Genomic DNA, 20,931 nt, shown 5'->3' on the forward strand with positions numbered 1-20,931 from the left:
TTTTTTCTCTTTTAAGGAAGCTTGAAAGTTATTGGCCTTGTAAAATCAGGACCTTTTTCTTGTATTCTTTACAGTAAGTTCTTAATTTTTGTGTCTCCTATCCTGTCAGTTTTCCTTATAGTTTTAATTTTATGTATTTGAGCAGTACAGCCTTTCACAGAATTTTAGGCTCATTTTAGGTTAGTGAGAAAAGGTTACATGTGTGTTGCTTGACTAGACGTCTAGTAAACGATAGATCTTGACTGCTTGCTGTTTAACATAGCACCTTTTCCTGCTGCAAATCATTTGGGGAAATGTGCCCATGAACCAGGTCTCGCAGCAGGGCCCCTCCCCCGCTCGTCTACAGGAGGACCAGGACAGTTCCTCTGGCCACTGGTAATCTTAGGTGTAGGCAGTTGCTGGCAGCTCGAAAACAGTTACTCCCCTGGGGAAACCCAGGCCGCTGGCTGCCTCCAGACTAGGGCAGACTGAGAAAGAGTGTGTGTCGGTTACACCTGGGGACCAGGTGTCCTGCCCCCAGGCAGCTGTTTTCATCCAGGCTGTCGGGCTCAGTGCTGCCTCGTCGTAGATCCAGGGTTTTCAGGTCAGCCTGCAGGGTGGGCCTGGGTTCCACGAGGCACCTACCAAGCCAGCTGTGAGATGCATGAGGCAGGGTGGTCCTATGGTTCAGGGGTTCTGCCACTTTAAAAATGCAGTCTTTTTGTTATGTGAGCTGTCACTCTTTTGTTTTTTCTAATTTTTTTCTTTTTTGATTTTTAGTGAGAGATAAAGGGAGAGAGAGAGAGATAGAAACATTGATGAGAAAGAACATCAATTGGCCACCTCCTACATGCCCCCCACTAGGGATTTGGCCTACAATCTGGGCATGAGCCCTGACCGGGAATCAAACCGGTGACCTCATGGTGCATGGGTTGATGTTTAACCACTGGGCCACATCGGCTAGACTTCACTCTCCCTTTTATAATTTAAAAAAAGAATTTGGAGTTATAATGTAATTTTCACAGCTTTCCCAAAATACCAGGAATCAAGTTTTGTTTAGATTTAAATGTAGCCATAGCAACCATGCGTCTTGGTTCTGATCGGCTGTGGTAACTCCATGACATGCCTGCTGGTGTGCGGTGGTCACCTCACAAGGTCCTGTCACACCTGCAAGGACAGGCACAGCCTCACCTGCCTGCTCTGCCATTTTCTTCCCCAGCCGTGTGCCTCCAGAGCTATGCACCTGCGGCTCCTCCTGCTTGTCCCCTCGGCGCCCCTGACACTCAGGATGTTTGCATTAAACAAGCTTAGAAACTGGAGCCACGTGTTCATTTAAAGTCACTGTGATGGAACCTTTTCAAGGGAGTTAAGTGTAGTGGCGCCGTGGTTCTGAGGGTTTTTATATTTAATATTAAGTTTTTTAATTGCTTAAGCCATCTTGAGTTCAGAGTCTTGGGTTTTTATGTTTGTAGAAAATGAAAATTTCTGGTAAACACTGATCCCAGCCCTTGGAGTTGCCCACAACACACACAACTTGGCGCTTTTTCCTCACGGCCTCTGGACTCACCTGCGCGCTGCTCTCCTTCCAACAGGCTGGTCGAGGACGAGGAGCGGCGCTGGACCGACGAGAACATCGACATGGTGGCCCTGAAGCACTTCCCCAACATAGACAAAGAGCGGGCCATGAGCCGGCCCATCCTGTACAGCAATTGGCTGTCGAAGGTGACACAAGCCCTCACTTTAGAGATGCTTCCTGTCCTGCCGTCCTGTTGGTTAGAACGAGCTTCTCACCAAAGATCTCTGTCTTGAAGTGCACTGTCCGTGAAGCTGTGGTTATATGTGTGACGATGGTCTACTACACACGTGACCATGGGCCATGTCTTTGCAGCCGCTGATAACCGAGGGCTGTAGGGTAGAAAGCCCTGGGGTGTGGCTGTGGGGCCGAGCGTTCCTCCTGGGTGACAGTTGCTGCAGCGGCAGACGTGGCTTCAGCGTGCTTGCAGGGACAGCCTGCGCGTCCCTTTGCCTCTGCTCTTCTCACTGAACGTGGGGTGATGTGGCTCGTTCGTGTGAAATAGTTCCCATTCCAAAACACTGCACAAAGGTGACATTTCCAGCCTAGCTGTGGGCTGTTCTTTGTAAGTTACTGCTTGCTGTGCATTTCATTCGGGGGCACTCCTGATACGGGCCGAGTCAAGTTCCCAGTGTGAGAGGGGCGAGGCAGGAAAGTGGCTCAGAGGGGGAGAGGTCTCGGTGGAGCTGCCCCTTGGGAAGGGCCTTCTGAGGGTCAGAAAGGCGTGCCAGGCAGAGGCCTGACAGGAGCGAGGAACCGGCAGGTCTGCTCGGTGCGCCAGTCTTCTGTGTGCATCAGGCTCCTGGCGCTAATTCTTCACTGCGGGCAACAGCTCCTCCCAGTGGCTGGTCAGATGTTCTTAAAAAAATACCACTTAGATCCATAATTCATCAGTAGTTTCGTCTGTGTGTGGAGTGGGTTGTGGGCACGTTTTCCGTTTTTCCCGTGACATCCTCTGTCCCGGCTCCGTGGAATGGCCTCTGCTCTGCAGTGTCATTGTCAAATGGACTTCCTGTGCCTGCGGTCTGTTTCCGAGCTCAGTCCTGTCACCAATCAGCGTGTGGCTTCCCTGAGTGCAAACACATCGTCCTGATTACGGTGATCAGTCTGATAGACTAGGTCCTCACACCTGGTTCTTCTATAGGGAGGTCCTGACCCTTTGGGCCCTCTCCTCATCAAATGAGATTTCGAATTGGCTTGGCAAGTTGTAGCAGAACTGCCACCCACCACCACACCGTTGACAGGCCCCTGTCGTCCTGTCGGTGCGGATGGAGCTGGCACGGGCACAGTGGCGCTTCTTCTGCAGGACCGGGGTCCCTCTTCACTTGCGTAGGTGCTGGTGTGCTCGAGGGAGTCTCCATGTTCTCGGGTCTCGTCCTAGCTAACGTGTTTTAACGTGTGTTTTTGTTGCTATGTTGTAAACAACACCTTTTGTTGCATTTTTAACAGTTTCTTATAATATGGAATACAATTGACTTTGGTATAATAACTAAAGCAATTTCTTCTTAGTAACTTGGGTCTTACCTTTTCTACAGGACTACATCCCAGTAGATCAAGAGGAGTTACGAGATTACGTCAAAGCAAGGCTGAAAGTCTTCTATGAAGAAGAACTTGACGTTCCTCTGGTCCTGTTCAATGAAGTGCTGGACCATGTGCTCAGGATCGACCGGTGGGCTATTTGTGTCCCAGCTCCCCACTCACCTGGGCTGCTCTTGATTTACCAGTGCGGGTGGGGGGCCCAGCCCCATGCTCTTCTCCTGACTGACCTCAGCCCTCCCTGCCAAGCGACTCCCCCTCTCTTCTAAGTCTAGCTTTTCTGTCCCAAACTTTCCTGCTCAGCGGACCTCACCAGTCCCCCTAGTTCCGCACACCTGCCGTGATGCTGCCCTTCCCACCTCCTCCGAGGCCTGCCCTCCTCCTGCGTCTGAGGGTCTGAAGGGCAGAACCGTGTCTTACTGGTCTTTGCATCCCATCGGACCTGGCAGTAACAGATGTCTACTGTGCAGACTTAAGTTAGAACAGATTAGAAGTGTTGCTTGTCAAAAGGGGAATGCAGCATAAAAGCCTTAAATGTCATTCTTTCTGGCGCTGTTTCAGAATATTCCGCCAGCCTCAAGGCCACTTGCTTCTGATTGGTGTCAGTGGAGCAGGGAAAACCACGCTGTCCCGGTTCGTGGCCTGGATGAACGGTCTGAGCGTGTACCAGATCAAGGTGGGTGTGCTTGCAGCCTTCTCCCCACGCAGTGGGCCTGGCTCCTGCACGCAGCTCCTTGCATGAGAGCGGCCTCACCTGCCCACTGCTCCGCAGGTCCACAGGAAGTACACCGGGGAAGACTTCGACGAAGATCTTCGGACGGTGTTGAGACGTTCCGGCTGTAAGAATGAGAAGATCGCATTTATAATGGATGAATCCAACGTGTTGGATTCTGGGTTCCTGGAGCGGATGAATACGCTTCTGGCCAATGGAGAGGTGATTCCGTGACCTGTGGTGGGTGTGGCAGGTTCCGTGGCTGCGCCACAGGGACCAACCAGACATGGTGTTGCTATTTCCCAGGTCCCGGGTCTCTTCGAAGGAGATGAGTATGCCACCTTGATGACCCAGTGTAAGGAGGGGGCCCAGAAGGAGGGCCTGATGCTGGACTCGCACGAGGAGCTGTACAAGTGGTTCACCAGCCAGGTCATCCGCAACCTCCACGTTGTCTTCACCATGAACCCATCCTCCGAGGGGCTCAAGGACCGTGCGGCCACGTCCCCGGCGCTTTTCAACAGGTACGCGGTCTGCACTGGGCTCTGGGTCAGCACAGTAGGTTCCTTCCCAGGGGCAAACCCTGCGGGTAGCTGCTCTGAGACACGGCATCTTCCGCAGGTGTGTGTTGAATTGGTTTGGAGACTGGTCCACAGAAGCGCTCTATCAAGTTGGCAAAGAATTCACCAGTAAAATGGACCTGGAGAAGCCGAATTACATTGTGCCTGATTACATGCCCGTCGTGTATGACAAGCTCCCGCAGCCGCCGTCACACCGGGAGGCCATCGTAAACAGCTGTGTGTTTGTCCATCAGACCCTCCACCAGGTGGGTTACAAAGACGAGAAGGTACTTCACAGTGGATACTGTGCTGTCACCTGCAAGACAGAGAACTTGCCTTCCTGTTTTCTTACCTCTGTCAACCACATCTCATCCTCCACATCGCCACCCTTGACTGCCCCGATTCTACTACTATGAAGTGTTCTCTCCTGCTCACTGCTGCTGTCTGGGCCTGTGCTCGCCTCTCGGCTAGCGACCTGCACGCTTTTTCTGTGAAGGGCCAGGCAGTAAAAATGTCAGGCTTTGTGGGGAGACGGGTCTGTGGTACAGCTGCTGGGCTCCACCCTTGTAGCACAGAAGTCCCTGCAGCTCGCGTGTAGAAAAGTGGGTGCATGTGCGGAAACACGGGGTGGCAGCACCTCCTACTGGCCCTGGCTGCTGTCCTCGCTCTAGACTGATAGGAGAGTCCAGTCTGTAAAAACGACTCCGAGCTAGTGGGTGTCCTGTGGTCACGGCCGCTCCTTGTCCCCACTGCACCTGCAGGCCACCTCCAGGGTTTCCAAAATGTTGTCCAGCCCTGGCCGCCCTGCTGGCCTCATCTGCTGCCGTGCCTCACACGTCCCACTTTGGCAGAGGGGACCAGAGCAGGTGGTAACAGGGAGCCTCTGCGGCCTCACCCGCATGCTGGTGTCTTGTTCTGGTACCCACTAAAAATGAGCAGTGGCCGGAGGGGAGGCATAACTGACATTCACGTAGTGATTACTGGTCCGCCCTCCTTTTCCCCGGAAGCACACGAGGCTGTCAGGATCCCCTCCTCGTCTCAGGAGTGTGAGGAGGAAGCTTTTGAGACTTGAGATCTCCTACAAGGCTGAGTGCAGATCTCAGCTGAACGCTGTGGCCCCTGAGGGCTGGGTCCATGCCACCATGTCACACTGGTCCAGCAGGCAGAACAGTTAGGGTTTTTTGAGGTTAAATCACAATGTCCTAAAGAGTAAAAAGGTTGGACTTTGTTTTCTGAAAGGCTAATGCTCGGCTAGCCAAACGGGGCGGCAGGACGATGGCCATCACGCCACGCCACTACCTGGACTTCATCAACCACTACGCCGACCTGTTCCACGAGAAGCGGAGTGAGCTGGAGGAGCAGCAGATGCACCTGAACGTGGGGCTCAGGAAGATCAAGGAGACCGTCGACCAGGTGCTGTGCCCACAGAGCTGCGGGCCACACTGGGCTGCAGTGCGGCCCTTTGACCTGACTGTCCATGGCTCTTTCCCCATGTGGGTTGTGTTGTTCAGGTGGAAGAGCTGCGTCGTGACTTGAGGATAAAGAGCCAAGAGCTGGAGGTAAAGAATGCGGCAGCCAATGACAAGCTGAAGAAGATGGTGAAGGACCAGCAAGAGGCTGAAAAGAAAAAGGTGCGCCTTTCATTTCAGGATCTGTGGCCGTGTGAGCATTTTCAGTCCTGAGAAAAGTGGGAACTGTGGTCTGGGACTGCTTTCAGGGTCTAATGGGTTATTTGGGGTGGGGATGCTTGGGGCAGAGTGAGGAGCACCGGTCTAGGAGCCACTCAGCAGGTTAGCATTGAACCCAGCCGTGCCATCCTTCCACTCTAGGTCATGAGCCAAGAAATCCAGGAACAGCTGCACAAGCAGCAAGAAGTCATTGCAGACAAGCAGATGAGCGTCAAAGAGGACCTCGACAAGGTGGAGCCCGCCGTCATCGAGGCCCAGAATGGTAGGTGGTGCAGCGTATCGGAGCCCTGCCTTCCAGGACGGTGCTCTGCCTCCTCGTTCCTGCTGTTCAGGGTGTGAGCATGGCCTCCCTCAACTTCTGGGCATGTGCACTTCCAAAAGCGTCAGTGCTGCATCTCCGAAGGCTTTTTAAATACTTCAGACTGCCTTTGGGTCCTTAAAGCACAGTTCCTGTAGAGCTAGTCTGCTTCCACCATAGCCAAACCCTTCTCATGAGAAAACTGACAAAATAAGCTTCATGTTGATGCAAAGTTTTTAAAAATCTGTTACTGAAGTAAATTGTAATCCCTGGCTTGAATTTCTGCAAGACACTCTGAAGTGTGCAGTGTTGCCCTCTAGTGGTCATTTCTGGAAGTGCTGTGGTCATGGCCTGTGGCTACTGATTTAAGTGGACAGCAGTCACCTCCACCCTTCCACCGCAGTTCACATCCTGTGAACCGTGGCAGCAGTGGGGCCGGACCTGCCACTGCTTTGTTGGCAGCCTGCACAGTAGTCAGGAGTGGCCTTAGCCCTGTGCCCCCGCCTGCCCGTTAGCATCAAACTTACTCAGGTAGCCAGTTGTGTGTCCACACCACGAGTTAATAGGCACTGTCCACACTCTGCATTTTCACTCCTAGTTGGATTTGGAGGAGAATGTAATTTAGTTCTCATACGCTGAGTAATTACTTAGAAAGGGCTTTAACACAAGTTCAGGAGGGAAACGGCCTTGCAGCATGTGACAGGCACTGGCCGCTTTTCCAGGACTGTTAGTTCCGCGTCTTCACCCGTTCAGTCCGACAGCTTCCAGACGGGCCAGTTGGGAGCATCTTTGTTTACATTGTATGAAACGTGCAATTACAGTGCTTACCCATAGCTGCATCATTTTTGCACATTTGAAAAACCTTTTCAAATATTTCTGGAGGCTTTTGTGAGGCAGTTTTGAAGGTAAGATCCTACTCTTTATAGAAGGTTGCAGTTTGTGCTTAGCACAGTAAGAGCTTCATAATTATTAAAGGATCGGCTGCTGAAGGGGGGACTTAGGACAGAACCACGTCCATTCCTTGGCTCCAAGCCGCTGTGCTGCCCTAGCTGGAGTCAGAGTGTGTGCTGCGGCTTGGCCCCTTCTCCCCGCCACACTGTCTTCTCCCCCAAACCTCTGCGCCTGCTGCCCTCAGCCGTGAAGTCCATAAAGAAGCAGCACCTGGTGGAGGTGCGGTCCATGGCCAACCCCCCTGCGGCCGTGAAGCTGGCGCTCGAGTCCATCTGTCTGCTGCTTGGGGAGAGCACGACAGACTGGAAGCAGATCCGCTCCATCATCATGCGGGAGAACTTCATCCCCACCATCGTGAACTTCTCTGCCGAGGAGATCAGGTGAGCCCGGGAGGAGAAGCAGCTGCTTGGGTGTCGAGGCTTCTGGGGTCTCAGCATCAGTTACATTAGCCACACAAATGCCTTTCTAGGCCCTTTCCACTCGGAGAAGTAACCAGGTTTCTTCCCCACGCTCTTCGTGGTGGTTTTCTGACCCCTTGACCCCTGCAGCAGAGCCTGTCCTGTCGGCGGGGGGGGGGGGGGGGGGGGGGGGGGCAAGAGGCAGGCAGGTCAGAGTCCTATCCCCTGGAGCAAGGGTCGGAGTGGCCTGACCTGGTGGTCACTGGGGCAGCAGCCGGGAGCTGGCCGTTCCATTCTGATTCCTAAGAGCTCCGCTTCGCTCTCGCCCGGCACGGGCTCAGAACACACCCTCTGTTGCAGTGACGCCATCAGGGAGAAGATGAAGAAGAACTACATGTCCAACCCGAGCTACAACTACGAGATCGTGAACCGGGCGTCCCTGGCCTGCGGGCCCATGGTGAAGTGGGCGATCGCACAGGTAAGGGGCCCGGCCAGGCACTCTGGGTGCACGGCCGGCTGTGCGGTCACTCGTACATGAGGTCCCATCCGCTCTCTTCAGCTCAACTACGCAGACATGCTGAAGCGCGTGGAGCCCCTGCGCAACGAGCTGCAGAAGCTGGAGGACGACGCCAAGGACAACCAGCAGAAGGCCAACGAGGTGGAGCAGATGATCCGGGACCTGGAGGCCAGCATCGCCCGCTACAAGGAGGAGTACGCCGTGCTCATCTCAGAGGCCCAGGCCATCAAAGCAGACCTGGCCGCCGTCGAAGCGAAAGTGAGCCCCGGGATCTGCGCCCTCTGCCCACGCCCTGGAGTCCTGGCCCTGCGCATCAGCGTGCAGTGCTGGGGCGGGGCAGCCTCCTTAGCCTGTGCTGCCCTAGCACCACGTGTCTCGGCCAGTGAGCCCTTGTGTCCAAGCGGGTCCAAAGGACTCCAAGTGCCAGTTAGATGCCACCTGGGCAGTCCAGCACCGTGCGCCCTGCCGCCTCGTCAGGGGCTCCCCTTGCTGTGTCCCCATCATCGCTTACACCCGTCCTCTGATCCTTAGGCTGCTCTGCAGCCTCTGCCCCCAGTGTGTCCCCTGCAGGCCAACCCGCTCCCGGCTGTTCCTTCACCCTGCCTTCCTCCTGCCCCGTTTTGCTCAGGCACGGGCTGACATGGGCTGGCGCTTAACGCTCTGCATTCAGCTCTCGCCCCACTAGACCCTGATAGGTCGCCGGTCGGAGGACCCAGGCCCATCTCCTCTGGGCTGTGAGCAGCCCCCGCGGCCTGCACTCGTGTACACCCTGCCGCTTGTCCTCGCAGGTGAACCGGAGCACGGCCCTTCTGAAGAGTTTGTCTGCTGAACGCGAGCGATGGGAAAAAACAAGTGAAACCTTCAAAAACCAGATGTCTACCATCGCTGGGGACTGTCTCCTGTCGGCCGCGTTCATCGCTTACGCGGGTTACTTCGACCAGCAGATGCGGCAGAACCTGTTCACCACGTGGTCCCATCACCTGCAGCAGGCCAACATCCAGGTACAGTCCTGGGGGCGCAGGGGGCGCGGGCCTAGCCGCATCGGGAGACGTGGTGCCCCCAGGCAGCATGCAGGTGAGGACAGCTAACCGCCCTGCTCCTCAGTTCCGCACAGACATCGCCAGGACGGAGTACCTCTCCAATGCCGACGAGCGTCTTCGCTGGCAGGCTAGCTCCTTGCCTGCTGACGACTTGTGTACAGAAAACGCCATCATGCTGAAGCGCTTCAACAGGTACGGGCACTGGGCTGTCGGTTGGTGCAGTGGCCCCGTTGCAACCCCTTCATTGGGAGAGGTGAACGGAACATGGGGAGTGGCCAGCACTGCGCCCAGGCTGGCGTTCACCTCCATGGCGGGGGCACATCCTTCTGTTCTGCTAGCGTCTGACCTGTCCTGCAGTGAGTGTGTCTGCTCTACCTTGTGAAACCGAGTAGCAGGTTGTGTCAGGTGGGCATTAAAACAGACCCTCTCTCAGACCATCAGAGTGAAAACACTCAGCTAGAAGCAGCACTGCAGGGGAAATGCCAGAGTGAGACCTGGAAGAGGCTCAGCAAGGGGGCTGGGCACCCAGGCCTGGGCGTCTGGGACCCACCGGGGCCGTCCCCCAGCTCTGAGGCTCCACCCTCTGCACCAGCTGGCACCTGGCGCCTTTGATGTCTCTCTTTTGTAAAACACTTATTCCCAGATTTATTTTTGACCTCATCAGAATGTCTTAATCTTCTGAGCCTTTGCTGTGCACCAGTGTCCCAGGGACAGACACGAGCTCCCCAGAGTGTGATTTTGTGAGCGAAGGACCCCGTGCACCTCCGGTCCCACCAAGGGCTGAGCATCTCACACAAGGGTGCTGGCGAGGAGCATGACCCGTCGGTGGTGGGTGTGCAGAGCAGGATTCGTCTGAGGCAAACGCACACCTCTGTGTGTCTGTCCGTAGCTGACACCTGTGGGACCCGAGTGCACCAGCAGGTGCCCTGGTTGGCGCCAGTACACAGGGTGCTGTGCGTCTCCATGGGGGAGACCGAGGGCCCTGGCCAGCCCGGCCATCCACAGAGAGCCTGGGTGTATGCTGCAGATAGTGAGCCAGGTGCTAAGCGGGGGCAGTGTGCTCCCCTCCGACACATCTCTGAATGCCTAAACCTCTGCATAGACAGACCGGGACGGGGACCAAAGGGGGCATTTCTTTAGTAGCTTCTGAATTTTGTAGAAACACATTTTTTTTTTTAATTGGCTGTGTGACCCTGAACAAACTCTAGCCCCTTGCACCGCCTCTTCCTCGTTTGTACAACGGGTGTGACGACGGCACCTGTCGCCCAGGATTAAACAGGCAGTGTTTGCGGTCTGCTAGGGCACCGGCACCAAAGCTCTTTGTAAGCGCCAGGTCTCGGCGCTGCTGCTGGCAGTGGGACACCCCGCCTCGTTCCAGCCCAGGATGCTCGGCCGAGAGGCTCTGACTCAGCTCTGCGTAGCACTGATCTCCTGTCACAACTGCTTCATGCATAAACTGGGAACTGCTCCGGATGGTGGCAGCCTCTCCACCTGCCCTCGGGCTCTGCACCCCCCCATGTTCTGTGCTTCCCGTTGCCTCCCACAACCTGCTGCTCCACCCCGTCCTCAGGTACCCGCTGATCATCGACCCCTCAGGACAGGCCACAGAGTTCATCATGAATGAGTACAAGGACCGCAAGATCACGCGGACCAGCTTCCTGGACGACGCCTTCAGGAAGAACCTGGAGAGCGCACTGCGGTTCGGGAACCCGCTGCTGGTCCAGGTCTGTGCCTGAGCGCGTCCGCTCCCGCTTCCGCAGTGAGCTCCTTTTAGGGCAACATTGAGTTCTTTTTTCCAAACACAGTTGATGTGAAATGAAACTAGATGATGTAATGATTTTTTATCTCTGTAAGGCTTCATATATCAGAGCAAGGGAAAAGCTTTGAGATTGTCTCGTTAAGAAGTAAACCCAACAAAAGTGGTTGTTCTTTTTTTTTTTTATCCTCACCCGAGGACATTTTTCCATTTTTTGTTCAGATAGAGCAGGAGGGAGAGAGAGAGAGAGAGAGAGAAACATCGATGTGAAGGGACACATCGAGTGGCTGCCACCCGCACGACCAACCAGGGCCGGGGACAAACTGCAACCGAGGTACGTGCCCTTAGCGGGAACCGAACCCAGGTCTCTCTGTACCGCAGGCCGACGCTCCAACCGCTGAGCCAAACCGGCCAGGGCAAAGTGGTTGTTCTTAAATCCCACCTGGTCTGGACCCTCGCCGTCCACTGGAGCTTCCTGCAGGGACAGAAATGCTCTGTGACCTGCCAACTATGTCTCTGGCCGTGTGACCGAAGGATGGGATTTGTAGTTCATTAAAGCAGGCACGTGTGGCCCATGGTGCCGTAGTGGCCAGTGCAGCTCTGAGTGGCCAGGTGCTTCTGGGAAGGTGTGTTTGTCTGGAGTAGGAAGTCTGTCTGCAGCATGACTTGCGTGAACACAGCGTCAGTAACTGTCAAACGTCACGTGTGTGCAGGACGTGGAGAGCTACGACCCGGTGTTGAACCCAGTGCTGAACCGGGAGGTGCGGCGCACGGGAGGGAGGGTGCTGATCACCCTCGGCGACCAGGACATCGACCTGTCCCCCTCGTTCGTCATTTTCCTGTCCACCAGAGACCCAACGGTAAGGAGCGAGCCCTCTCCTATGACAGCGTGGCAGCACTGGTGTTGCAGCTGACCCAGCAACGTGCACCTCCCTGTCACCCCTTCCGGCAGGTGGAGTTCCCGCCAGATCTCTGCTCCCGGGTCACCTTTGTCAACTTCACAGTCACGCGCAGCAGTCTGCAGAGCCAGTGTCTCAATGAGGTACTCAAAGCAGAGAGACCCGACGTGGACGAGAAACGCTCTGACCTTCTCAAGCTCCAAGGTGCAGCTGCTGGGGACCGGCGGGGGTAGGGGGGCAGGGCTGCTGGGGACCGATGCTTCGGGCTGCTGTCGGCTCTTCGGAGAGGAGGTGTCTGCAGCGAGCTGGGTGTCGGTCCTTCCAGGGGAGTTCCAGCTGCGCCTGCGCCAGCTGGAGAAGTCCCTGCTGCAGGCCCTGAACGAGGTGAAGGGGCGCATCCTGGACGACGACACCATCATCACGACGCTGGAGAACCTCAAGAGGGAGGCTGCCGAGGTGACCAGGAAGGTCGAGGAGACTGACATCGTGATGCAGGAAGTGGAGACAGTGTCCCAGCAGTACCTGCCGCTGTCCACCGCCTGCAGCAGCATCTACTTCACCATGGAGTCCCTGAAGCAGGTGACCGCGAGGCAGGGGCACCGGCGGGCGAGGGCTTGCGCTGGGCCGTGTGGGTGCTGACGTCGCTACCTCCTGGCAGATACACTTCCTGTACCAGTACTCACTGCAGTTCTTCCTGGACATCTACCACAACGTCCTGTACGAGAACCCAAACCTGAAAGGCATCACTGACCACACGCAGCGCCTCTCCATCATCACCAAGGACCTCTTCCAGGTGCGGGGCAGCGCGTGCTCGCGGCGGGGGCGGGAGGGCGGAGGCTACAGGGAGCGGCAGTGTTCCCTGCCTTGGTCCCCAGGTGGCCTTCAACCGGGTGGCCAGAGGCATGCTGCATCAGGACCACATCACCTTTGCCATGCTGCTGGCGAGGATCAAGCTGAAGGGCGCCATCGGGTAAGGCTGGGCTCCCTGCCCACCTCGTCCCGGGACAGGGCTGGGGGTCCCCTGCAGCATTGCACGTCAGGACGAACCCTTTTTTTCTGTGAGTCACGACTGCTGTGTTAGTGACAGCAGAACGAGTCCGAGGGACCCGACTAGCCCTGTCGCTCCTTCACAGGGAGCCCACCTACGACGCCGAATTCCAGCACTTCCTGAGAGGGAAGGAGATCGTGCTGACCGCTGGCTCGACGCCCGCGATCCAGGGCCTGACAGTGGAGCAGGCAGAGGCCGTCGTGAGGCTGAGCTGTCTCCCTGCCTTCAAGGACCTGATCGCAAAGGTCCAGGCCGACGAGGTGGGCTCCTCTGAACACTGGCCGTGGGCGGTGTGTCCTGTGAACCCAGCGCCGCCCTGTGCCCACGAGCATGGGCTCTGCTCCAGGGTGACGTGCCCGCCTTGTCTCCACAGCAATTTGGCATCTGGCTGGACAGCAGCTCCCCAGAGCAGACGGTGCCCTACCTCTGGAGTGAAGAGAGCCCCACAAGTGAGCCCAGCAGGCCTCCCTATTTCATCCCGGGCTTTGCTGCCAAAAGCAGCCACTGGTTCCCGAGAGCAGTGTGTCCGAGCTGAAGCGTTAGGAGCTGGCTTAGCATCGGGAGAGCAAACACTTGCTGTTCCTGTCCCGGCTCGTGTTTAAAGACCAGGAGGAATTACAGGAAGGCCCTGGGCGAGCCAGGCTCCTGGGGTGGGCATCTCCTCCCGGCTGCAGGTCACCGGGGGCTGGTGATGACTTCCTCTCTGTAGACTGAGCGTTCAGGTGTTCTGAGTGAACTGCCACAGTGCCCACAAAGGTGTTAGCACAGGTGTGTCCAGAGGCTCACCGAGGACACGGGGTGGGGCAGACAGGACCAGAGGTGGTGCTGTGATTTCTGAGGGGCCGTGTGAGCTGGGCCTTGGGCTCCAAGAGCTTGCCGATCAGAGAGGCTCGTTGCTTGAACAGTCCAGGCAGGGGGACAGGTCTGTCTGTGCTGCCGCCAGCTCCCCCGCCCTTCACCCGCCTCGTTCCAGCACCCATCGGGCAAGCCATCCACCGCCTGCTCCTGATTCAGGCCTTCCGCCCCGACCGCCTGCTGGCCATGGCCCACATGTTTGTCTCCACGAACCTCGGAGAGTCCTTCATGTCCATCATGGAGCAGCCGCTTGACTTGACGCACATCGTGGACACGGAGGTGCGCGGGGCCAGCTCCGGCCTCAGGGCTGCTCGCTCCACACAGCCACGCCGTCTGCTGGGACGCCCTGGCTGAGTTCCGACTCCTTCGTCTACAGGTGAAGCCGAACACACCCGTCCTCATGTGCTCCGTGCCTGGTTATGACGCGAGTGGGCATGTGGAAGACCTGGCAGCCGAGCAGAACACGCAGATCACATCCATTGCGATCGGTAAGGGGGCTCGATCCCTTCCTGGGCGGGCGCTCACGGCAGCCGTGCTGCCGCGCTGACACAGTTTTCTGGCACCAGGCTCGGCAGAGGGCTTCAACCAAGCGGACAAAGCGATCAACACGGCAGTGAAGTCGGGCAGGTAGGCCTGTGGTGTTTGTCCAGGAAGCCTCGGCCCCAGAGCTCAGACAAGAGACTGAGCCTGGCTGTGGCTCGCTCTGCCTGCAGGTGGGTGATGCTGAAGAACGTGCACCTGGCCCCGGGGTGGTTGGTGCAGCTGGAGAAGAAGCTGCACTCCCTGCAGCCGCATGCCTGCTTCCGGCTCTTCCTCACCATGGAGATCAACCCCAAGGTGGGTGGTGGTGTGGGCACCCGTCTTCGTGTGGGTACGCAGCTGAGCCACGGCGCCCAGCGACCAGTGTGGTGACGGGCACGTGTCCCTCAGGTGCCCGTGAACCTGCTCCGAGCTGGCCGCATCTTCGTGTTCGAGCCGCCCCCGGGGGTGAAGGCCAACATGCTGAGGACCTTCAGCAGCATCCCCGTGTCACGGATATGCAAGGTGAGGGCCACACTGTCAGCATCCCCGTCAGCATCCCTGTGTCACGGGTGCGCGAGGTGAGGGCCGCATCTGTCGGCATCCCCGTCAACATCCCTGTGTCACGGGTGCGCGAGGTGAGGGCCGCACTGTCAGCATCCCCGTCAGCATCCCTGTGTCACGGGTGCGCGAGGTGAGGGCCGCATCCGTCGGCATCCCCGTGTCGCGGGTGTGCGAGGTGAGGGCTGTCACCGAGTGCAGACACAGGCCTTCGTGCTCCCCAGACGCACCAGCCAGCCGTACAAGTGCTCCGCTTCACTGCGGGCACCGCTGACTTTCTGTGAAGTCAAAAGGTATGTGCAGTGCTTGGGGGCCGGGCTGTGACGTGCCCACGGTGCAGCTGTAGCAGAACTCAGATTTGTGCCCAGGTGTCTGGGAGTCCTCCACTCCCAAGCATGAGCACCCGAGGCCGAGCAGTGCCCTCCTGGACACCAAGAGAGACCAAGGACATGGCAGCAGGAGGGGTCCTTAAACGTTAGTTGACCTTTGAACAGTGCAACCTCTGTGCAGTCAGAAATCTGCGTGTAACTGCCCCAGAAACCTTGCAGTTGACCCTCAGTGTCTGCAGGTGGGTGTCCACATCCACGATACTCGAGTCCACATAGAAACGGGGTGAACAGTGCGTGTAGTCGACCCCGTGTCGGCATGAGCGCAGTGACACGAAGGGCTGACTGTGTTTATTGGAAAAACCCACGTGTATGTCGACCATGCAGTGCAGGCCGGTGGTTCAGGGCCCACTGTGCTCTGTGCTGTGCCTGCTCCGTGCTGGCAGCTGTAGAAAGTCGTCTTGTGCACGACTGTCTGGTGGCTGAACGACTCACCTCAGCAGCGGCACCGATAACGAATCTGCTGCGCAGTCGCCCTGGAGCGCGGGGCAGTTCGGTGTCAGAGCACGGAAACCTCCTGCAAAGCTTTGGTCCCGATGAGGACCCGCACCACCTTCTAGAAAGGACCCCGCTCTCTGCTGAGTGTCCTGACGACTTTCCCTGCAGTCTCCCAACGAGCGTGCTCGCTTGTACTTCCTGCTGGCCTGGTTCCACGCCATCATCCAAGAACGCTTACGATACGCACCCCTGGGCTGGTCAAAGAAGTACGAGTTTGGGGAGTCTGACCTGCGGTCGGCCTGCGACACGGTGGACACGTGGCTGGACGACACAGCGAAGGTGAGTGTGGGCTGCACCCCGTTGGGGGGTGGAGGGGAGCACTTGCCCTGTCCCGGGGTGTTGGCAGCTCAAACAGTGGGCGGTGGGCTCGGCCCGTCGGGTGTAAGGAAGGAACCTGCGAACAGCAGGGTGTGCCGCCCTCGCCCTACGCTGACGGCATCTCCTCACCAGGGCCGGCAGAACATCTCGCCGGATAAGATCCCCTGGTCCGCGCTGAAGACGCTGATGGCGCAGTCCATCTACGGCGGCCGGGTGGACAACGAGTTCGACCAGCGTCTGCTCAACACGTTCCTGGAGCGTCTGTTCACAACCAGGAGCTTCGACAGCGAGTCCAAGCTGGCCTGCAAGGTGGACGGGCACAAAGACATCCAGATGCCCGACGGCATCAGGTAGGAGCCGGCCCCGGGCCCCGGTCGGGACCAGGCAGACTCCCCCGTGCAGTGACGGCATCTGTCCTGTGCTGGTGTTTCAGGCGGGAGGAGTTTGTGCAGTGGGTGGAGCTGCTGCCCGACACCCAGACGCCCTCCTGGCTGGGCCTGCCCAACAACGCTGAGAGAGTCCTGCTCACCACCCAGGGTGAGTGCCCGCGCCCAGCCCCGGCCATTTGCCAGCCCTCCCGCCACCTGACTGCTCCCGGGGGCCCCGCAGCCCAGCAGTGTCCATTCTGCGGTGCCGGGCGCAGGCTGCTGTCTGTGCCGACGAGACGCTCACATTCAGTGGTTTTACTTTGTCTTCCTAGCACTGGGAAGTGCCTGGTGTTAAGTGTGGTTTTCAAACCATTAGTCCCTCCCTGAGTATTTGTAGAGCTGCTCCTGGAGAGGGAGGGAGGGAGGGGAGAGGGAGAAGCACCGCTGTGAGAGCCAGACTCCGCTCTGCCCGCGGCCCCTCGGGGTGACTCTGTGCGTTTACGTCCTCCCTCTGCTCTCCCTGTTGTCTCCCCGCCTCCGCTGCGCCTGGGACCGTGGCCAGGTGTGGACATGATCAGTAAAATGCTGAAGATGCAGATGCTGGAAGACGAGGACGACCTGGCCTACGCAGAGACCGAGAAGAAGGCGAGGACGGACTCCACGTCCGACGGGCGTCCTGCCTGGATGAGGACACTGCACACCACTGCCTCCAACTGGCTGCACCTCATCCCCCAGACGCTGAGCCATCTCAAACGGACAGTGGAGAACATCAAGGTGGCCGGGTGGAGGGGGCGGGACTGCCCAGGGTCCCGGGGAAGGACTGTGCTCAGTGTGGTCAGGTCCTAGGAGGTGTCCGTCTCCCAGGAGCTGCGTAAATGACTCTCGGCCCCTTAGATGCTGTCGGGCTGCTGGCAGTCAGGCCCCGCAGGTCCACCCAGCTTCGTGGGGGTCAGGCCAGATCGTGCTCGGGCAGCCGTGGGAACCGGGGCAGCACTGCGGACCCAGGGCACTGGGTTACCCTGGAGAAGGGCCTCTTTGACCGCTCCTCCCTCACTCTGGCCTCTGCTTGAACGACCCCAGGACCCGCTGTTCCGATTCTTTGAGAGAGAAGTGAAGATGGGCGCCAAGTTGCTGCAGGACGTCCGCCAGGATCTTGCTGACGTCGTCCAGGTGTGTGAAGGGAAGAAGAAGCAGACCAACTACCTGCGCACGCTCATCAACGAGCTGGTGAAAGGTAGGCTCCCGGGAGCTGGGTCAGTCCTCTGGGTCCGGGACCAGCGCCTGGCCTGGCACCACCTCCGCCTGCACAGGCTTCTCCCTGCAGCGGGTTCCCCCAGGCAGCCGTAGAGAGGGGCCTGAAGGAACGCATCTTCCTCTTGTGCTGTTCTGTGGAGTGTTTATTAAAATCCTTATGTGACTTCTACAGTATTTAGGGATAGGAACAGGACAGGAAAAGTGGGGGGCCTTGGGTACAAAGGGCAGGGCAGCCCCAGGTGTCTCCCATCAACCCGTTTCCATCACTCCGGGGGAGCTGTGGGCTGCCTGGGTGGTCGTGGTTCTGCAGACAAGCCCGTCAGTCACACTGGGTGGGCGCAGAGGGGATGGCGCCCTGGCCGGGCACCTGTGGGCACCCTCGGGTGCAGGTGAGTGCCAGCCGATTCGCCCGGTCTGTCCCGGGAACTGACGCCGGCCTGGGGTCTCCTTGCCTGCAGGGATCTTGCCGCGGAGCTGGTCCCACTACACGGTACCTGCGGGCATGACCGTCATCCAGTGGGTGGCCGACTTCAGCGAGAGGATCAAACAGCTGCAGAACATCTCCCTGGCAGCTGCGTCCGGCGGAGCCAAGGAGCTGAAGGTGTGCCGGGGCTCCTGCGACGCCCGGGGAAGGGTGGGCAGCTGTCCAGGGCTCGGGGGCGGCGGCAGCCGGGAGACCAGCGGAGGCCCAGGTCTGACCGGGAGAGCGTGGGTGTGCTCCTCACCGGTGCTGCTTCTCCCACAGAACATCCACGTGTGTCTGGGTGGCCTGTTCGTGCCCGAGGCGTACATCACCGCCACCCGGCAGTACGTGGCCCAGGCCAACAGCTGGTCCCTGGAGGAGCTCTGTCTGGAGGTCAGTGTCACCACCTCCCAGAGTGCTGCCCTGGACGCCTGCAGCTTTGGGGTCACCGGTGAGTTGGAGGGTTGTGGGCCCAGCCTCGGGGGCCACTCCACATGAGCGCGGTCAGGTCAGCCGGGGCCCCCAGGGCCGTGGGGCCGTGGCTGTTCCCACCCTGATGGCCGGTCCCCCCCAGGCCTGAAGCTGCAGGGGGCCACGTGCAGCAACAACAAGCTCTCGCTGTCCAACGCCATCTCCACCGCGCTGCCCCTCACGCAGCTGCGCTGGGCCAAGCAGACCAACGCCGAGCGGAAGGCCAATGTGGTAGGTGACGCCCCCAGCCTGTGTGGTCAGGGAGACGGTGGGGCCCCTGCGTCCGTGACCGGGCGAGGTCATCTCCCCTTCCCGCCCCAGGTGTCGTACCTGGATGAGTCACCTGCATTGTAGGAGAGACCCACCATTCCCTCGGCAGCAGGCCCTCACCAACCACCTTCAGCCAAATTCTCTCTCCTCCTAGGTGACCTTACCCGTCTACCTGAACTTTACCCGGGCAGACCTCATCTTCACAGTGGACTTCGAGATCGCCACCAAGGAAGACCCTCGCAGCTTCTACGAGCGGGGCGTCGCCGTCCTGTGCACGGAGTGAAGGGTGTTTTCTAGCTCCCCGCCTGTAGGGGTGAAACGCGGTATTTAACACTCACTCGTTGTTAAACCTTCGGAAGGCAAAGACTTGTCGAAGCGAAGTCGAGGTTGGAGGCTGGAGGGATGTGAGGCCTGACGGTTGGGATGCTGAGCAGTGGAAGGGCCCGTGTGCGTGTCCTGAGGGTCGATAGCAGCATGGCTTGTTTTATGAAATAAAACACTAAGCATGGTTTGGCTCCCACCTCTTCTGTCTCAGCGCCGGTCCCAGGTGCCGGGGCCCCGGGCCTTGGGGCTCTAGGTGATCTCCCGGGCATCGGAGCCCCGGGCCGTGGGGCTCTAGGTGATCTCCGCCATGACTGTGACATCCAAACCTGGGAGGGAATGCCCTAAGGGACACAGAACAGCCGTGTGCCTAGAAGAGCCCTGGCCACCTGCATCAGTAATCAGTGCCCAGCTTGTGCAGCCGGCCTGCACCCTCTTGATGGAGCCAGGCAGTGTTTCTCCGCCACCCGTCCTGTCTCCTCCCTGGCATCTAATTCCTGCAGGTCCTAGGGTGGCAACAAGTAGAGAGGCTGGTCCTCTGGGTGCTACTCCTGTTGCGGGGTGTGGTGGACGTGGCCTCCCTGTGGCAGCCCCCAGGGTTGACCGGTGAGGCCCAGGTTGTGATCAGACCTGCCAGTCTTGCTGGCCACCTGTGAGCCCTATGAGCCCTGTGCCCGTGCTTGGCCAGCAGCAGAGTGAGGGTCCGAGTCCTGCTTGGTCGCTTCTCCTGCCCCCGACGTCCCTGGGGGCCTGAGACCACGCAGCTGCCTCCTGACCCGCTTTGGAACCTTCCTTCCGATTCTGTGGTGGCTTCACTGCAGTCCATTGAGAGTTGGGCCCATTTCAAATCTACTTCTGAGCCAGTGAAAGGATTCTCAGTGTGTGCAGTGGGAGCCTGGAGGACGCCTGCCCCACTGCAGGGGAAGGCCCTGAGCACGGGGCTGGCGTGGCGCCGGGTGAGGGCTCCAGAACCAGAGGCCGAGCCCTAGGAGCCCGGAGGCCCAGCTGGGAGGGGCGCAGAGCAGCCCCCCCCGGGCGGAGGGCTTGGCTGCAGCCCACAGACGAGCAGAAGCTGCTCGGCCACCGGCCACCCAGAGACGCCATCCACTCCTCAGCCTGGGGCAGGTCACCCACCGAGGGGACCCACGAGTGCCCAGGGCCCCAAGTGACAACACCCAGGTCAGGGCCTCCTCAAGCCTCACCCCACTGCCGCCCCTCACTGACTCCATCCACGGGGCCTGAGGGGCACCCCCACCTCTGGGACCACCACAGTGGCCACAGCCCTACCGTCCTCGTGGCTGAGCTGGCGGGAAGGAGCCCCGGGGTCTGTGCGCAGAGCCCCTGCCCGAGGACCAGCTCCACCACACATGCCCTCCGCGCCCCGTGCGGGAGAGGCGGCCCAGGGCCTGGGCACTGCCAGGAACAACACACGCGGCTCCATCCTCTGGAGACCCCCTTTTATTGGCACTGGGAACAGCGTGGGCCCAGGGCCTGTGGGCGGAGGGCTCGGCCGCACGTGCTGACAGCGACTCCAGATGGCGCTCGGTCCCCGCCTGCGAGGAGGTGAGAGGGGTGAACGCTGCGCCCCCCCCTGTGCTGATTCACCGCCTCAGGCCACGCCAGTGCGGCCCCGCGGTGCGGTGCGACAGGAGCAGGGTGAGGACCGCTCGGCCCCTGCCTGAGCCCGCTCACCTG

At 58.9% G+C, this 20,931-nt stretch overlaps 1 protein-coding gene across 1 annotated transcript in view; it reads left to right on the forward strand.

Moving 5' to 3' along the window:
- DYNC1H1 (dynein cytoplasmic 1 heavy chain 1) overlaps positions 1-19,423 on the forward strand; it is a 66,341-nt gene extending 46,918 nt beyond the window's left edge. The window contains exons 43-78 of the mRNA XM_036267183.1: positions 1,572-1,701; positions 3,088-3,221; positions 3,650-3,764; positions 3,861-4,022; positions 4,107-4,321; positions 4,419-4,623; positions 5,597-5,770; positions 5,869-5,988; positions 6,187-6,307; positions 7,479-7,674; positions 8,053-8,170; positions 8,252-8,467; positions 8,998-9,210; positions 9,314-9,441; positions 10,820-10,973; positions 11,719-11,865; positions 11,958-12,108; positions 12,230-12,483; positions 12,563-12,697; positions 12,780-12,874; positions 13,038-13,212; positions 13,326-13,401; positions 13,926-14,086; positions 14,184-14,295; positions 14,374-14,434; positions 14,521-14,644; positions 14,738-14,851; positions 15,880-16,050; positions 16,222-16,439; positions 16,523-16,626; positions 17,020-17,231; positions 17,538-17,691; positions 18,170-18,312; positions 18,457-18,625; positions 18,749-18,876; positions 19,070-19,423. Coding sequence (XP_036123076.1) covers positions 1,572-1,701; positions 3,088-3,221; positions 3,650-3,764; positions 3,861-4,022; positions 4,107-4,321; positions 4,419-4,623; positions 5,597-5,770; positions 5,869-5,988; positions 6,187-6,307; positions 7,479-7,674; positions 8,053-8,170; positions 8,252-8,467; positions 8,998-9,210; positions 9,314-9,441; positions 10,820-10,973; positions 11,719-11,865; positions 11,958-12,108; positions 12,230-12,483; positions 12,563-12,697; positions 12,780-12,874; positions 13,038-13,212; positions 13,326-13,401; positions 13,926-14,086; positions 14,184-14,295; positions 14,374-14,434; positions 14,521-14,644; positions 14,738-14,851; positions 15,880-16,050; positions 16,222-16,439; positions 16,523-16,626; positions 17,020-17,231; positions 17,538-17,691; positions 18,170-18,312; positions 18,457-18,625; positions 18,749-18,876; positions 19,070-19,198 — 5,434 coding nt within the window. The 3' untranslated portion in view covers positions 19,199-19,423. The remainder of the gene's footprint in view (positions 1-1,571; positions 1,702-3,087; positions 3,222-3,649; positions 3,765-3,860; positions 4,023-4,106; positions 4,322-4,418; positions 4,624-5,596; positions 5,771-5,868; positions 5,989-6,186; positions 6,308-7,478; positions 7,675-8,052; positions 8,171-8,251; positions 8,468-8,997; positions 9,211-9,313; positions 9,442-10,819; positions 10,974-11,718; positions 11,866-11,957; positions 12,109-12,229; positions 12,484-12,562; positions 12,698-12,779; positions 12,875-13,037; positions 13,213-13,325; positions 13,402-13,925; positions 14,087-14,183; positions 14,296-14,373; positions 14,435-14,520; positions 14,645-14,737; positions 14,852-15,879; positions 16,051-16,221; positions 16,440-16,522; positions 16,627-17,019; positions 17,232-17,537; positions 17,692-18,169; positions 18,313-18,456; positions 18,626-18,748; positions 18,877-19,069) is intronic.
- Positions 19,424-20,931: the final 1,508 nt, after the last annotated feature.

The sequence above is a fragment of the Molossus molossus genome, unplaced genomic scaffold (assembly GCF_014108415.1).
Source record: "Molossus molossus isolate mMolMol1 unplaced genomic scaffold, mMolMol1.p scaffold_m16_p_1, whole genome shotgun sequence".
Classification (NCBI taxonomy): Eukaryota; Metazoa; Chordata; class Mammalia; order Chiroptera; family Molossidae; genus Molossus; species Molossus molossus.